Consider the following 18,630-nt stretch of genomic DNA (forward strand, 5'->3'; position numbering starts at 1 on the left):
TGAAGTCTTTTTCGCAGCTGCGTCTGTCGTTTTTAATAATCACGACACAAACAGAGAGTAACGCAAAAGAATATAACTGACGGACGCGACCACACACGGTGAATCAGTGAGATTAACTGACAATGACATTGCAGAAGCCGGAGGAGGAGCGCGGACGGGTACATGACCAACGCTAAAGAGTTCGGGAGAAATTAAGTTAGACGGCTATATATGCCTGTAAATTAGGTAAACTTTTGGGAGCTCTCGAAAGAAGCAATGTCAACACACACTTTTTCTATCGCGGTGAGCGATATCGTGCGCAGGCTTCACTTCAAATGCATTTCACGGCGGTTCATAGATGTCTGTGCAAGTCCGTGCATGCATTGACTAAATGACGTCGATCTGCTGCTTTGTAGAAAGAATGGGTCTTTAAAAATCTGTATTACAGCGGTATGTGATGTTCCAGTTATAATCTTACAGTAGTCTACTTCTAATATCCGTATTTCTGACGGCTAAGAAGACATATCTGTAAAAACACAACCTATAAATAAGACGATGATTGTAAGCATCTTTAAAAATCCGTCTCATAGCAGGGTTTTTCGTCTTGAATATATCCTTCCTGAAGTTGGCTTCTTTAATCTGGGGTGCAGTCAGCTTAGACGATATACCTTCTAATAAGATGGATTATATTTATTTTGTGTTACTTGGGTTTGCACTTCGGGCACTTAATGCCAACAACATCCGTATGTTGCACAACGCGATTTGTTTTAATTGGCCCACTGGATTTTTTTTTCGAGACACTTTTGTGTTTCTATTGAAAATGTAAGGGGTTACCTATCTATCCAGTTACTGCCAACCGTCGCCAACCATTGCTGACTAAAGTACCCAGTCACTTCATGAGTCATGAAGCTCAATCACTGTGTGATGGGCTTTCGATGAGCATTTCGCGAGATGCGGGGCTGCCATTGCGTTTCGCGTCGCCTAAGAAGCGATGCTCGATGGCCCAAGACGCCATAACTTGCGTACAGAACGTACAACGTGCGGGATTTTATTGGAAGTTATTCCGCAAGTTACAGTGCGGGAGAGATCGGAGTGGGACTGATACTTGGTGGTGTGGCTAAGCACAGCTCAATAAACCGACCTTTCTTTGCCGCTCAATTTTTTTCACTCCCCTGACCCCTCCCACTACTGCGCCCCTCAGTTCTCGCTTATGGGTGGATGGATAGATGAAAAGAAAATCACAGCATGTCCACGGAATGAATAATGATGAGTGGAGCGAAGCGTTCGTCAATCCGTCCGCACTTCTGTCCGTACATCCGTCCGTCCATTTAGTGAACACATCAAGTGGCACCATCTCACTTCTTTTCATCATATATTCATCATATAAAAGTACCGCCATCCTGCGGATAATACAAGGACTAAACGAGAGTATGTACCGCATTTCTGCTGTCAGCGCTTTGTTAACACCGAGAGCATGATAATGCCGCAGTGATACATTTTTTGTAACATGTGGACATGCGGATATGGGCCTGAGGGTGGGCATGAACCACTAGTATGCTGGTTTGTGCCACAGGTATGTGAATTTGTGCCACTGCGACAATGAAGGACGCACAGAACACGCCATAAGGAGCTTCATCCCTAAAATTTATTCGGGTCCTGAAAGATTCCACTCTGTCTTCTTTAAGAAAAAAAATGGCGTATCCCACGTACAGTGAGAATCGATGATATGCGAAACACGAATGAGGAAGAATAAAAGGTGACTTTAAAATCAGCACAACATTAAGAGGTGGAGGTAAATTATGCCGTACATGACTTCCATGTCATGATTATCATGTTCGGACGTTTCATTTACCTTCGTCATCTATTAACGTCACCTGATACCAACTTTGGTATACACGGAGCTAGAGAAACGGCCGCTAGCGTGCTATGAGCGTAGTGTGTAGTGATGTTTTACATGAAATCCATATCAGGCTTACCATATTTGGACCTGTAATTTACATTCCTCGTTCATTCACGTCACGTAATACCAAATTTGGTATATGTGGAACTAGTGAAACGGCCACGAGAACGCTATGAGCGTGTCATGTAGTCATGTTTTTACATAAAACGCATCTTGTGATTATCAGGTTTCGACGTGTCATCTACCTTACTTACCTTCGTCTTCTGTTTACTTCGCGTGATGCCAAATTTGGTAAATGTGGAGCTATCGCAACGGTGGCAAGCACGTCATGAAGGGCCCAATTATACTCCGACGCAACGTTGACGCACGCGCAGGCTGGGCGCAGTGAGGCCGCGCTAGCAAAACGCGAGCACTCTATAGTTAGACGCCAGGCGCAACCAGCACCCGTCGGCGCGGCCCGGATGGCAACCGGTGCGAAATGCGACATGCTGCATTTCGCGGCGGCGATGTTACTTAGAGAGCACCGCGTCTGCCTCTCTTTGTCACGAAGGGACGCCGTGTGCGCTCAAACGCGCATGCGTCAAAATAACGCAGCGTGGTGCGCGCCTGCGAGTATATGGCATGCAGATCCCCATTGATGGTCAGTGGGCAGATCGTCTGATCTCTACTAGGGGGATATCGGTGCCTGACGTGGCATCCCCGGCGTGACGCGAATAAACGAACGCAGGCGCGCACACACTCCGGCTCATGTCGAAGTATATTGACGCCTTCAGTGCGGCGTGTGTTCTTACGTGACACGCATGTCGTGATAATCATGTTTGCACCAGTCACATACCTTCGTCATCCATTCCCGTGACGTAATACCAAATTTTGGCATATGTGAAGGTTGCGACACGGCCACGAGCGCATCATGAGTGTGGGACGTATTTATGCTGTTACATGACACGCACGTCATGATCATCATGTTTGGACGTGTAATGTACCTATGTCGTCCGTTCGCGTCACGTAATACCAAACTTGGTACATGTGAAGCTAGCGAAACGGCCGTGAGCGCATCATGAGCGTAGCATGTAGTCATGTTTTTACATGACACGCATCTCATGATTATCATGTTTGCACCAGTCATATACCTTCGTCATCTATTGACGTCCCGTATCGCAGAATTTGGTTCATGAGAAGCTAGCGAAACGGCCGCAAGCGCATGATGAGCATGGGATGTAGTCTTGTTATATGGCACGCGTCTAATGATTATCATGTTTGCACCAGTCTCATACCTTCGTCTTGCATTCGCGTGCTGTAATACCAAATTCGGTATATACAAAGCTAACGAAACGGCCGCAAGCACATCATGAGTGTGGTATGTAGTCATGTAGTTACATGACACGCATGTCATAATTTTGATGTTAGCGTCTGTCGCTTGTGTTCGCCATGCAGTCATGTCATACCATACCAGTTTTGCAACATATGTGAATGAAACCTCCGCAAGAGCAGCAACGCCATGACATGTAAATCTTGACATTTACGACATACATGTCATTTCATGTTACGACCAGTCAGTTATGTTGGTCATACAGTCACGGTATATCATACCAAGTTTGGTATCGATACCATTATCCAACCGCCAGACAGACAGACAGACAGACAGACAGACAGACAGACAGACAGACAGACAGACAGACAGATAGATAGATAGATAGATAGATAGATAGATAGATAGATAGATAGATAGATAGATAGATAGATAGATAGATAGATAGATAGATAGATAGTAAGATAGATAGATAGATAGATAGATAGATAGATAGATAGACAGACAGACAGACAGATAGATAGATAGATAGATAGATAGATAGATAGATAGATAGATAGATAGATAGATAGATAGATAGATAGATAGATAGATAGATAGATAGATAGATAGATAGATAGATAGATAGATAGATAGATAGATAGATAGATAGATAGATAGATAGATAGATAGATAGATAGATAGATAGATAGATACGCTCAATGTCGCGAAAGTTCGATAAGAAATGACATTTAATAGGCGTTCTTTCTAAAGCCAAACCAACGTCTTTCTCTCTGCGCCGTTCCGCGGGCGCTTTTCCAATACTTGAGGCTACCACCTAAGAGCCACTCTAGGCTTCAGAAAATACCATTTGAAAAAGGACCACCATGTAAACGGCGAAGAACTTCGTAGCTAAATTATCCACCCAGGCATAGTGTTGTTCATAACTTTGAAGGCTCACAACTACTCAACATTTGTTTAGCATTCCCCGCGATTATAGCCATCGACCATATGGACTGTAACAATTTATCCCCGTTACTTTTCTCAACAGATCCCGTGTGCTGTGCCTTACGCTGTCACGAAGGCCGCCCTCGAACATCTGTCGCGATGTGCTGCTCTAGGTGAGTGCATTGTAGAACTATGAAATGCCAAAGCAGCCACACATTGTCCAACAGATGTATCAAAGGTATAACTCAAGACCCCAGTCGCCGTTTCGACTATGACTCTCTTTTGCTCAATAGGCATCGTAAAGTGAGCAGTAAACGTCACTGACCTTACGCCAAATGTAGGCTATATAGAGCATTTGAACAAGGTGAATAGCAGACGTTTGTTAGATGATCTCAATGTTTGTTATTTTTTGTTCATTTGAATCATCTGCATTGACATGAGAACCGAGTTTCCGGGTTACCGTTTTACGAACAAGGTGTACACAGCTAGGTTTTGCGTGAAAACAGGAGAAAACTTAGTTAACATTGATGCGGTTCTTGAAGCATTATAACGAAACGAATTAGCTGTTTCTATCTTTCGATAAACACCATTGACTAGGAGCTTCATATACGAACCGGTGATAGGAACACACTTAAGCAGTCACCTCAGCACAATATTATCAGTGTAACGTAGGCTGATACTTCTGTTACTGGTACTACTACTGAGTAGAATATTTTTTCCGTCTCACGGTTACAGAGAATGCTCCATATGGTGTACGTGTGAACGCAGTAAGGTAAGAACATTCTTCTTTTCGTCACTTCATTTGTCACGTCAACAGTACGTGGTCGAAGGCCTCGGCGCAAAACGGCCATAGAGAAAAATACGATAAATTATTTTAGAGCGCATAAGCTTGTCTATGCCGATTAACAAAAATTGCGGCTCTCGGTCACGTAAGACCAATCACCAAAAATGTCTATAGAACTATTCTAGCATCTTCGTGGTGCTCCCTTTTGAACCTATGGCTCATCGATCTCAACGAGAGTGTGTTGCTTTCTCGTATTAATATTTTTTTTTCGCTTTTACGACGAACACCAAAGAACACAGAATTTTATTTCAGTACATAACGAGAGCAGCTATCACACACGCTGTCAGCGAATGAGTGACTAGCATTTCTAAATCTTCTTCATAAGTATTTAGGCTTTCCTGTTCGCTGCTCTCAACCTGTTTAGGTTATTTGGTAGGGTCAAATCATTGTTTAGTGCTAGGTACACCCTGCTAAAAAAATTACACCATGTCCCTCTAAAGGAAACCATGAAGGGATGCGAAGCAGCATTGGAGATGCACACCATGTTTCCGCTTGCGTTCACTCGGCGTTCCCGTTTGTGTGAGCGTTCTGTTTAGTGTTTGTGTTATTACGTTGTGTGTGTGCGTTGTAGTATAAGTATCGGTTAATTATACGTGCTCCGTCGGTTCCCGCTTGCTGCAGTTGTCTCGAAAGCCTCGCTACTCTCGCCGCAGACTCGCGTTGTCTCTTTCTTGCGGAAGCGGAAGCTCGACGCCAACGCTTGGCTTTGACTTCGGCATTCCGAACCTTCGGGTTTGCAGCTGGACGCCGGCGCTTGGCTTGCGCTTTCCTAGCCCAAATTTCATGATCACCTTGCTTGCGCAAGCGTTTGCGTTCGGCATTGCCAGCCCTGTACTGATGCTGCTCCACGGTGATCTCAATCTCGGTAGAGGTTGGAGTGTTCAGCTGAACGACTCTTCCGAACGGAAGCGAAGCGAAGACCATGTTTCCAACCCTAAGAAAACGCGTCATTCCTAGATTGGCCTTTTAAAACTCCCTAATTGCAAGAAAAAGAAATAAATAGTTTATTATAATGCCATTATTCAGCCTGACTCATAAATAAGTGTTAAGATAGTGCGCTCTGTGGCCCAGCTTTTCCGAATGACGTTCGAAGTAGAAAGAGCCTACAAGACAAAATTTATCTTTGTTTCACGGTGCAGCAATCACTCAGAGAGTTCATGATAAGCACGTGCCTAACTCTTTCTACTACATAGTTTAATTTGCCCCTGTATTCAGCGTATAATAAACTCGCATTACAAAACTATTATCCTCTTCACACCAGCACAGCTTTAAATAGGAAAAAACATGAAATCGACAATATCATTTATCGCAACCTTTCTGGTTGAAAGAGTGTTAATACTCATTAAATCATAATGCCATTAATCAGGCCGCGTATTGTCACACTTCCAGAGCCTTGCAAAAATCTCTATATTCAACAAAAAGACGTCATATTCTTGTAAAAACTAGAAAATCACAGCATATCCACGAAGTGAATGATGATGAGTGGGGCGAAGCGTCCGTCAGCCCGTCGATACTTCCGTACGTCCGTTCGTTCTTGCTTCTGTCCGTCCGCACGGCCATACATGCGTCCATCCACGCGCCCGTCCATGAGTCCATCCATCCATCTGTCTGTCTGTCCGTCCATCCGTCCGTCCGTCCGTCCGTCTGCCTGCCTGCCTGTCTGTCTGTCTGTCTGTCTGTCTGTCTGTCTGTCTGTCTGTCTGTCGTCTGTCTGTCTGTCTGTCTGTCTGTTCGTGCGTCCATCTGTCAGTACGCCCGCGCGTCTATCCATCCGTCCGTCTGTCTGCTAGTCTGTCTGTCCGTCCGTCCATTCATCCTTCTAGTGAACACTCCAAATACCGCCATTTCCCATTCGCATCCCCTGTGGCACGTACTCACTCTAGAGCGGGTATGTGCCACCGGTGGCAATACGTACTACTACATACATACAAGGCATGGACAGACCCACGCCTTAAGGAGGTTCGCCCCTTAAAAAATTCCTAGATCTAGAGATAAATTCCTAGGGTTGGCATTACTGAGTGAGAATGACGGAAGCCGGCCGAGCGAAGTTAGGGTATGGGAGAAAGGAGCGGGTCTACAAGCTCCAGTTTTGGCGGAGGCGACAAGGCGACCGAGCACCTGCGTAGAGGATCAGAGTTGGAGAGAAAGTAAGCGCATACGCCATAGAGTGCGGACGCAATTGGGTGAAGCTCTCTCATAAGATGCTTCGCATCAAACTTTTTTTACTTCTGAAACACATCCCAAAATTTGGACGAGGGTAGTGGGACGGGCTAAAAACGGCCTACAGTGGATATATCTAAGGCAAACGATCTCCGTGTAACTTTGGTACAGAACAACTGTAAAAGAACAAAAAACATGCGTTAAGGATGAGAGGGTGATGAGAGCGTAAAGGAGGTGGGTAAAGTTTAAGGCGTATTGTAAACATGCACACTCAATATAGCAGGGGGAAGTAAAAGTTTGTGAGGGAACAGAGTAACGTGAATGTGAAGATAGAAAGAAGCAAAAGAGGTGTAAAGCATGGCATGTACAACATAGCTAAATGTAATATAGCGAGGGGGTTGGGTATTTAGGGTGAAGAGAAGAAAAAGAGTAGGGGAGATAGTGCATAGTATTGTTGAGGGGCGTGGAGAAGGGACGCAAGTTAGAGGTTGGAGACATGAAAGAGTTGAAGCGCAGAGGATGTTCCTACAGTGCTAAACTATGTCATTCTTTCCCTAGAATTGCAACGCTTGACATCGCTGAGACGTCTCCTGAGTTCTACTGTACAGTGACTGCAACGATGTTAAGTCATCTGAACCACGCATGGTTTTTTCGCAATTTCACATCGAGTTTAAGGTCATATAAATATTTTGGTGGGCAGATAGTATGGGTAAGAAAAAAAAGCTCAAGTATGGACGCCATCCTGGGGGCTATTTAGCGAAATGCTTTCTTCCAGAAAGCACGCATATTCTGCAAATCGGCTTCGATTGGCTCAGACTGCATGCATTACTCGTCAAGTCGAGTGGACTTTTTGGAGTTTACATTAACACTTATCATATTCCTGCAACTTCCGATGCCTCGTGTTTATATCAGACGATGCGTTTCACCAAAGTTCACAATCTGGCTGCTGACCCAATGGTACCGAAGCCGATCCCGGCCGCGGCGGTCGAATTTCGATGCCGCTGAACTGGCAGAGTCCCGTGTACTGTGCGATGTCAGTGAAAGTTAAAAAAACACCTTATGGTCAAAATTTTTGGAGCCCTTTATTACGGCGTCTCTCATACTCATGTGATGATTTCGGGACCTACATAGAGAGAGAGAGAGAGAAACTTTATCTGCGCATAACGCGGAGCATTCCAATTGGTCGGGCCCCCATTCCAGGGCTCCGCTGGCTCTAGCCATCATCTCTACCCGTTAAATCAGCCAACGCTGATCTCCAATAGACGAGCTCGACAGCAGTGCCTCCCATTGTTCCTCTGAGTTGTTCGTTTTGTGGTGTTCTTCATTGTGATGTGTACACTCTCATTTGATGTGAAAGAGAGTTGATGTGGCCCCACACAACGTACATACATCTCTCTATGCTGTGGGGTAGAATACATGTAGTGATAGAATACTGGGCTGGCACCAAGCGGGCCGGAGTTCTGGACCTACAACTCCAGACATTAATATTAATGTTCACATTTTCGGCGATGGACGATTGTGCTCGCCACCTTCGTCGTACTGTGAGCACACCATTTCACTCCGCACGGGTTCGCGTCTCTTAAGAAGTAATTCTTTGCCGGTTTTATTGCTACTGTCTTCACAGTTGCAACTACGCGACAATATATTACACCGATGCATCGGTGGCGAGCATCTGGCGCGTGCCCAGTGAGCCGGGAGTGTGCTACCTGATTTAGAGAAATTGCACATCCTTTGCATATAGCGAAATAAGTGCGGTACTTGTGATATCGGCAACACTGACACAAGTGCATTGACAACCTTTTTTTTCTGCAGCCCGGGTGTGATCAGAACGTTTTTGGGCCGACCACCTGGCGTTAGCGAAGAGGCATTCATGACTGTACGCATTAATATTATTATTATTATTATTATTATTATTATTATTATTATTATTATTATTATTATTGCCCCGCCGCGGTGGTCTAGTGGCTAAGGTACTCGGCTGCTGACCCGCAGGTCGCGGGTTCGATTCCCGGCTGCGGCGGCTGCATTTCCGATGGAGGCGGAAATGTTGTAGGCCCGTGTACTCAGATTTGGGTGCACGTTAAAGAACCCCAGGTGGTCAAAATTTCCGGAGCCCTCCACTACGGCGTCTCTCATAATCAAATAGTGGTTTTGGGACGTTAAACCCCACAAATCAATCAATTATTATTATTATTATTATTATTATTATTATTATTATTATTATTATTATTATTATTATTATTATTAATATTATTATTATTATTATTATTATCAGTTTTATTATTATTATTATTAAATGGGGGTCCTCAGCGGTGACTTCTCCGTCCACTAATCCTGAATTTCGCCGCAAATTACATGCAAGTGACAAAATAACTAACGCTTTGGATCATGCGATTCACAACGCACACCTAATATTCAATGCTAATTCTATAGAGGTGAAAATGATTATTGACTTTCCAGCTGGTGATTTCTGCTTGCTAACACTTTGAAGTAGGGTAGTTCGAAGAGCGAAATTTAGGACCAAGTGTCCTACACGAACCGAGTGGTGAGTATACAAAATTGAGTACGAATACAATACTATATGCACAGTTTTCGATTGGCAAAGCAACCGTTTTCAAGAGAGTTCTAGAATGCTACAACTGTGTTTATTTAAAACAATTATTCACACACTTTCACTAAGTGACATTGCTGCTATATTTAACCGACAAAAGACGCCAAAACCATTTAAACTGAAGTAGTTTTAATTACTACAGTATTTATAGCGACAAGAGCCTTCGCGTTATTTTCAAGCTGTAGGATGAATAATACAGCCGTGGCTTCGGTATCTGAGATGGCACTTTTTTGGTGTCAGCTTTTCAATTAAACTAGGGCCTTGAAATTCGATAATGTATCATGAAGGAACACGTGGATCTCCAAATAATGATTGTGGGTTGACGACACGTTCAGTTTGGCGACACTGCGTGGAGTTTAAACCGAAATTCCTTCACCACATGATAGGTAGATCATCGATATATCCTTAAAAGCTTGAAATACCTGCGCCATGGCATTCCGCTAACTAAAAGAAGCGAAAGAGTATGATTTACACTTCCACCCTGTTCTTCGGTGGTTTTCCCGTCGTTGCTACTTGTTAAATTCAAAGCATTTCTTTGCACACTGCAAGCGTGTTTGGCGTCTATCTCCGTGTCTATCTATCTAGCCGTTTAGGTCTGCGTGCTCTCATGATCACTTGTTTACCTTGGCGTGAACCCAAACTAGTATGGGAGGGTGAGATGGTTCGACAAATATTGCGCGCTGGTCAAGACATGGATAATGTCTCCATTCCGTCGCGTACGTCGTCAAAGACTTCCCGCCAGAGTGGCACATACACGGGGGCGGCTACGTGCCACTGGTATGCCGGCGTGTGCCGCAGGTGATTTACACTTAGTATCTACTTAAGAACGACGAGAACATGCATGGACAATTTTAACGCGCGAGCATTAAGAAATACCGGACATCGGTAGCGTTGACCCGACGAATGCAAAGAATAAATGTCAGGGTTTCAGCAGTAATCGAACCCAAGCATTCTTCGTGGCGATCTAGAATTCTATAACACAGAGACACTCCAGGTCTCGGAACTATTTTTCAAAAAGACCCTAACGTTTATAAAGCGTCATTTGTGGTCGCAGTGCTCGCTATCCAATTTTATATACATTACACATGTACTCCTGTGATAGAGCCGTGTCGTCGGGTTAACGTCTATTGTATTTAGGTGTCATGTGCAGAATTTGATTCATGTCTACGGCTACCATGCTCACAAGAATCAGCGCTTCATATCAGCCTATCTATTTTGGTTTTGCTAATACTCATGTTCTTGTTGTCGTCGTTGCACAAGTGCTTATACAAACTACTGCTTATATAAACACCTGCAACTCTCGAACATATGTTTGTGCGTGCAACATTTGTACTTATGTTTAACGTTATTTCATGACATGTCGCTCAATAAAAAATTTACACCACGGTCACCTTCCCTCCGCGTGCCTCGTATAACGTCGATTCCCAAGGTACGTGGGACCTGCTGAAGTTCTAAAAATGTAGTCGAAAATATTCTGCAATTCGAATACAAGCTAGCTGCTTCGTTATTCGCTTCGCTGTTTGCTTCAAAGTAGGGGTGTGCGAATAATCGAAATTTTCGAATATTCGCACACCCTATACTTTGAAGTAACGTTATGGTTTTTGTGCATAGTTTATGTCGTTAATTGTGTTTAATAATTTTCTGATGCGTTTACCAAGATCACCCGAAGATATTACAGCAGAACTACAATCGCCCAGGCCTGCCATTGGTCGTAGACAGAAAATGATCGTCATTGCGATGTTGGATGCGATATTTTTTGTCTACTTTATCGCCTTTCTCTTCTTGCCCTTTTCCTTCACTCAACGAACACGTGCGCTGATCTGTCCAGCGTGTGACGTGCAGTAACTCTGATAGACAAGATAACGAGTACAGAGAAAAAAAGTAAGTTAGAGTGAATAGAAATTCATTGCCTTGTGTAGTACAGTAAGGGTAGAAAGGGCAGTGAAGGTGAATGGATCAGATGTGAGGATGAGGAGGACAGATGGAGGGGTAAACGAGGGCAGAGAGGGAGAGAAAGACATGGAACGAGAAGGAGAAAAAAGGGAGGAAGAAAGGGCAGAACGACACAAGAAGATAGCAAGAGAAACAAATAGGAATTTACAGAAAGATACAGAGCAACACATACAAAAAAATATAAATAATACAGAGCAAGAACAGTGCCGTGTAGCAAGGGTTGGAATATACACATGTATCAGGGTAAAAGCCGAACCAAGCCCCGCCGCAGAGGTCTAGTGGCTGAGGTACTCGGCTGCTGACTCGCAGGTCACGAGTTCGAATCCCGGCTACGGTGGCTGCATTTCCGATGGATACGGAAATGTTGTAGGCCCGTGTGCTCAGATTTGGGTGCACGTTAAAGAACCCCAAGTGGTCGAAATTTCCGGAGCCCTCCACTACGGCGTCTCTCATAATCATGTGGGGGTTTGGGACGTTAAACCCCGCATATCGATCATCAATCAAAGCCAAACCAAACCAGGTGAAGCTATAGATGCGCAGCAGCTGCAGTCTCACAGCAAATGCTGAAATAAGGGTGCACTGCCCTGTTTCTTATGCTTCTTCGTTGTCGTTCTCACGCTGTTTCTTTTTACTGTATATGTGTACCAACTCTCCCAAGCATCAACCTTAGCAAGCTGTACTGTGACGAAGTCTCGCTCGACTTTGTGCGTGCTGCTCTAATCTTTCTGGATTTCGTGACTCTTTCTCCTCCGAATGTTCACCCCTTGCAGAACCGGGAGAACACCGCCAGTTCGCTGCATGCGCTTGGCCGACTGGGCACGCCAGAAGAAGTAGCTCGCTGCATCGCCTTCCTGGCGTCCGACGAGGCAGCGTTTGTCACGGGCATCACGATGCCTATCGATGGTGGCTCGCTACTTCTGTCCAGCGTCTCGGGCGCCGCCCAAGGGAAGGATGCCCAGAATACTGCATGAGCTGCCAAGGACGTAGCCTCGAATGGCGTTTACCATGTACCTAGGCTCTCTGCTAAAACAAAGGCAGCAGAGTGGGGACATTCTTTCTTACGCCAATATTTTTCTATCTCTTAATTACACCATCTTAATTCAAACTCATCCAAAAGCGCATTCACGTGGTTTCCCCTCAAAGTCACTATACAAATAGAACTTCCACGCAAGGCACTCACTTCTGGAACAAGGAGGTTTTCCCTAAAAGTTAACTTGTGAATAAGTACGTCATATAATACAGTCTTGATAACAGCAGTACCAACAGTCAGCACTTTCAACATAAGAAATAAATAAATTTTGACGTGGCTGTAGAACACGTGTCGCCTTGATTAGTTGTGTGGCTCTGTACAGAGCAAGAGTCCAACATTCTTTCCTTACCCTTATTTTTTCGCGGTACCTCCACCACGTCAGCTTCACATAGCGTTGCAGTCGCATGTAGCCGCTTGAAGGCTCCCGAACTTGTTCCAAGTTTTTGTCAACATTAAAGTGGATGAAACTAAAAAAAGCCTCCAGAACATTTCGCTACGTCACAAAATGCGCGTTCGGTGAACTCCCAGGATATTGTCGTTTATTATTCTAATAATTATAGTTATGCCACACAGTATATGTTGTATCATATTGCTTTCAGTTCAGCAGTGTCAATGGTAAAAGATCGCGGGTCAGTGCAGCAAAACTCAACGGTCAAAGCAAAAAACTGTGAGCAGGCCACAAATCAGCTGAGTGCCGGAGCCCTCCACTACGGCGTCTCTCATAATCATATAATGTTTTTGGGACTTTAAACCCCACAAATCAATCAATCAATCAAATCAGCTGAGTGGCATTGACAAAGCAGGGTAGGAGGTAATTCACAAGAGATAACTTTTGTAAATCGACCAATCGAGAGCTTATTACATTCTGACGACACGTGAGCAAACTGCTGGCGTCGCGAATGTTGCCGCAAAGACGGAAAATATCGGGAAATAATAGCGCACCCGCCGATCTTCGTATCATTTGGGAGTTGTTTAGGCGCCCTTTAGAAAGCATGTTCAGGAGCTACCCAGACGTGAATGCTATCAAGCATTCTTTTAACACGAAAGTGTTTTATACCGGGATCCACCATGACTCCGCTAACGTACTTTAGTCCCAGAAGTGACGTTGAAAACTATACTAAAAGATTGCAAAGAAATCACCAGAAGACAAGCATTCATCGCACGGAATCGAACTGAGAAACTCGCGATTCTCAGCGCGTGACGCTAAGCACTATGTTACGAAGAGTTTTTTTTCTCTTCATTACCTGGCTTTATGAATCAACAACTTTATGAATCAAATCAACGCCACCGACACAATAAGATCCACAAAGTACAATGTACACATTGTGTACTGGTAAGCCAACCAGAGCAGTGCTGGTATTGTCGGGTTAAAATTAGGGTGAAGTCGCAAGCGGCTTAACCCTTGACAGCCAGTCTGGTGGTTCTGGTTCAGCTTGGTGAATATCTACAAACCAATCAACTTTTTCGCAAAAATACCATCTCGCATGCCACGCATCTTTGTGAAAATGGTGGCCTTCTATTCTTGATATTCACAGAGAGTGGAGGCCTAGCAGTATAATGGCGTCAAAAGGTACCTCATCTTCATTGACAACAATTAAGAACAGAATTCCGTATGGGTCTAGCGGTAACTCTTTCTTTATGGCTTGCTGCACCACGTCCCAATAACAACCCCCCCCCCCAACAATGGAAAATACATGATCACCAGTTTCCGATAATTTGCAAATTAAGCAGAGTGTTTCCCATGGCAAAAATATTATCTTTCTGTTCAAAAATGCTTTTACTGCCAGAGTGCCCGAATGATGTCACGGAGAGTACGTTGTCTGGAATGCTAAAGGCAAGCCATTAAGATACACCATACACCATTTGGCAGTCCTCAGAGCTTCGAAACCTCAGCGCGTTTTTGTTATCAATCGCGAAATGGCGCGACAGGCTCTCATTGGGTAAAGCCCCTTAATGTAGAGAAAGCAATGAAACTCTCCACCATATCCTCTTCAACGTGTCCAACCCTCCTCTCCCAAGCGTCCAGACCTAATCTTTATCATCTCCCGAACAGCCACCGTGCGGGCGCCGGCCCTTTTAACCCAGCTCGTGCCACTTTCCTATCAAGAATGCTCTGTCACGCTGATAAAACGCGCGGTGCTCGTCGCGGCCCGAGAGGCGAGATAGGAGTATTCGCGGCGCAGCGGCTCGGTTAAAAGAATGGCCGTATTTTCCTAAAAATATCCAGGTATTCAGTGTAGGGTATAGTCAGGTAGAAGAAAAGCGCATTTGTTTTCAAACGCCGCTAGCAACTACACACTGCTGAAAAGCCGGTGCAGAGGCCACACCGCTGAAAGCGGTTGCCGTCCACCTGGAATCTATCAAGTGACTGTCGTGCGCTCTGTAGCTCGTTAGCTACGAACTGGTGGTTTGAATGTCCTTAAGCTTCGACAGGAAAGTATTTGCGTGAATTCGGCACCATTTTTGAAAAAAAACATACTGAAATATTCTCTTCTGTAGGCTTAGTGTGGCACTCTTGGAATCTCGGAGGACATTTATTTTGTGTTTGTGAGTTGTTTCTTGCCCCGCCGCGGTAGTCTAGTGGCTAAGGTACTCGGCTGCTGCCCCGCAGGTTGCGGGATCGAATCCCGGCTGTGGTGGCTGCATTTCCGATGGAGGTGGAAATGTTGTAGGCCCGTGTGGTCAGATTTGGGTGCACGTTAAAGAACCCCAGGTGGTCGAAATTTTCGGAGCCCTCCACTACGACGTCTCTCATAATCATATCGTGGTTTTTGGGACGTTAAACCCCACAAATCAGTCATCAATTGTGAGTTGTTCCTTATCTTTCATAGCTTGTGCCACTCATGCATGCGGCAGTGGCGACGCATGTTATTCGGTACTACGCTACGCCTTGGCGCTTTGCGTTGCCGCACATACTGAAAAAAATTTATTCTAAACTTGTGTAGCACTGTTCCGAAAGCCCGTGTTTCTTCTTTCTTCGCCGATCGTTGACAGGCCCAGCACGTCAACTGGCGATCGGCGACACGCTTCGTCGATCGGCGTAAGCAAGTCGCCTGCAAAAACAGAACACGGCTTTGCCGTGTAACTGTGGTTGCTATCCAGGCAATATGGCAGACCTATGCGCTAATTAACTCTTGTAGGAAGCATATAAAGTTAATTTAGCGTTGGGCGCGCTCTTAAGTTCGTCCCCTCCACGAAGCACCGCCTCCACGGAGCGTGGTCATCGGAAGAGTGCGAAGGTCACTTCACAGGCTGCCACGGTCGTGTTTACAAAGGAAGCGCGCTGCTGACACATGACGTAGGAAGAATTGTGAGGGTTGTTCGCGCTTGTCCTGTGTATACTTGAACGCTCGTTCCACGCGTCTCTCTTTCTGTTTGAACAGCGTGCTTTAAGTGTCACGCTGTGACAGTTGTTAGTCTGCGCTCGTCCTGTGTATGTCTAATTTCGTGCATGCTTTCTGATTGAGGTTTGCGGTGCCACTTTCGAGCGGCTCGCCATTCTTAACGTGTCTTCGCAATGTGTTGCTGTTCCTGAAACAATGCACAATAAACGCTTCACTACTACTGTAAAGACACCTTTCACTTACGTCTTATACGGATTTATATATTGACCCGTGCCTACATGTGGACAAAAACGATGATGGGGGGATTTTGCGGACACCAGATAGTGGGCCTCTGGCTTGACTCGAGGACAAAGAAGAAAATTTTGCGACTCAGCTGTTGAGAACACGCTGCTTTCGCTGCCTCAAGGCGTACTTGTGCTTTGTTCGCGTTGTACTGCGATACTGGTGGAGGTGCCGGCCCGCGACCCCGCCTGATGCTCCACACTCCCACGGGGAGCCATTCATCCAGCCCAGAAACACTTGTCGACACTCCCGTGCATCGCTTCAGTCGTCGCTTGCGAGGCCTCCTCCCAGAGTTCACTCTCTCCCAGGAACACTCTACAAGGCACCACTCACATCTACCAATGGCCACCGCCAGTCCACAACAGTTACCACGAGACAGTAGTTTGCCAACCCCATCTCAGGTAACCCTTTTTTTCATCACTCGTACCTAATCGCTTTGGTGGTGGAGCACATGAAGACGTCGAAGACTGGCTTGATCACTATGAATGTGTCGCCAACACCAACCAGTGGTCTCTTGACCAATCGCTTTCCCGCGCCTATTTTTATCTCGACGATAGTTCTCGAAATATGTACGAGAACGGAGAAGGCAGTTTGCCAACATGGAGTGATTTTAAAGAGGGATGATTGACACATTTGCCGATGTCGACCGGCGCGAACGTGCGCAGCATTTACTCGAGCTACGGGTTCAGAAATCCAATGAAACGGTCGCAATGTTCGCTGACGACATGGCCCGTCTCTTCCGTAAAGCTGACCCGCACATGACCGACGACAAAAAGTTGTGCTACCTCATTCGCAGCGATAAAGAGCAATTGTTCGTCGGACTTATGCGGAACCCACCACGCACCGTGACAGACTTCATCAAAGAAGCTACGGCTATCGAGCGGGCACTTCACCTATGATGCCGACAATACGATCGCTTGTCCACCAGCGCCCACATTCAAGTCGCCGCTGCAACATCTAACAATCAAAGCTCGTTGCGCGATTTAATAAGAGAGATTGTTCGCGAAGAGCTGCTGAAGCTGCGGAATCTGGTCACGGAACCACCCACGGCGTCTGTCGCTGAAGTCGTCCGTGAAGAAATTCGCCAAGCGTTTTCAACAGCTGAACCTACTGACGATCAGCGACCTATGAGCTACGCAGCCGTGCTACGCCGCCCACCGCCCGTTGCGCCGTCGTACCGCCAGCCATCAAAAGCCGTTCCTTGGTCGCCACCGCAAGAACAGACACCGCGGCGCCCTGCCGTCGTGCCGCCGTACTAATTGTCACCGTACCAAGAGCCGTCTTCCAACGAGACACGGCATTTGCCACATTACGAGCCGTTGCGGCGTCCAAAGCTTCGTAAAACAGACGCCTGGCGCACTGTAGATAGGCGTCCACTTTGTTTTACCTGCGGAGGTGTGGGCCATATTTCCCGCCATTGCTGGCACCACGTAGATATTTTTTGACCTCTTCGGCAATGGTCTGACGATCTACGCGCCAACAACGCCTACGCACCACGCCGGGACGCTCATTCTAAAGGACCCCCCTTGTATCAGTCCCATTTTGACAACCGCCGTGCCAATAATGACGACAGTGGGCCTGATTACTAGCCAGGTTTGGGACGTCGACCACGCTCTCCGTCTCCGGCTTATTCGCCTTCGTCGCGCCACCGAACTACAGTCGACGTCACTGGAAGGAGGTCACCGAGTCCACGCCAGGGAACTGAAGGCGGCGACCTCCATGGGTGAGGTTGCAGGCCGTCAAGGCGACGAAAAAAAGCCCCCATTACTTGTACCACAGGACGCCGTAAAGCCGAGAAGTTGTAACACCACCTAAACTGTGACCACAGATCTTACCGTTTCGGTAGACGGACAGCAAGTAACAGCCTTAGTTGACACCGGCGCCGACTTTTCTAAAGTGAAAACCTTGCCGTACGCCTCAAAAAAGTGAAGACTACGTGGACGGGACCTCACCTGAGGACAGCGGGCGGCCAGCTGTTGATGCCTGTCGGAAGGTGTACAGCAAGACTCGACATGGGTGGCTCTTTTTTCGTGGCGACATTCGTCATCCTCACCTCATGTTGCAAAGATTTGATCATAGGGATGGACTTCTTAAGAGAATATGGTGCCGTCATCAACATCCCGGACCGTTCAATTATATTCCGCAACAGCCCTGGTTTAGTTGACTGTTCAGACGCAATACATAACACTTTACGTATAATTGATGATGATGTGGTTGTCCGCCTCGGTCATGCACTCTTGTTGCGGTGGAAGGCCACGAAGAGTTTGATGGCGAAGGCATTGCTGACCAAA

At 46.0% G+C, this 18,630-nt stretch overlaps 1 protein-coding gene across 1 annotated transcript in view; it reads left to right on the top strand.

Moving 5' to 3' along the window:
- LOC142802983 (uncharacterized) overlaps nucleotides 1-12,654 on the top strand; it is a 35,370-nt gene extending 22,716 nt beyond the window's left edge. Inside the window, exon 4 of the mRNA XM_075888074.1 lies at nucleotides 12,454-12,654. Within this exon, the coding sequence (XP_075744189.1) occupies nucleotides 12,454-12,654 (201 nt within the window). The remainder of the gene's footprint in view (nucleotides 1-12,453) is intronic.
- The last annotated feature ends 5,976 nt before the right edge of the window (nucleotides 12,655-18,630 follow it).

Source organism: Rhipicephalus microplus, chromosome 3, assembly GCF_043290135.1.
Source record: "Rhipicephalus microplus isolate Deutch F79 chromosome 3, USDA_Rmic, whole genome shotgun sequence".
NCBI classification, from domain to species: Eukaryota; Metazoa; Arthropoda; class Arachnida; order Ixodida; family Ixodidae; genus Rhipicephalus; species Rhipicephalus microplus.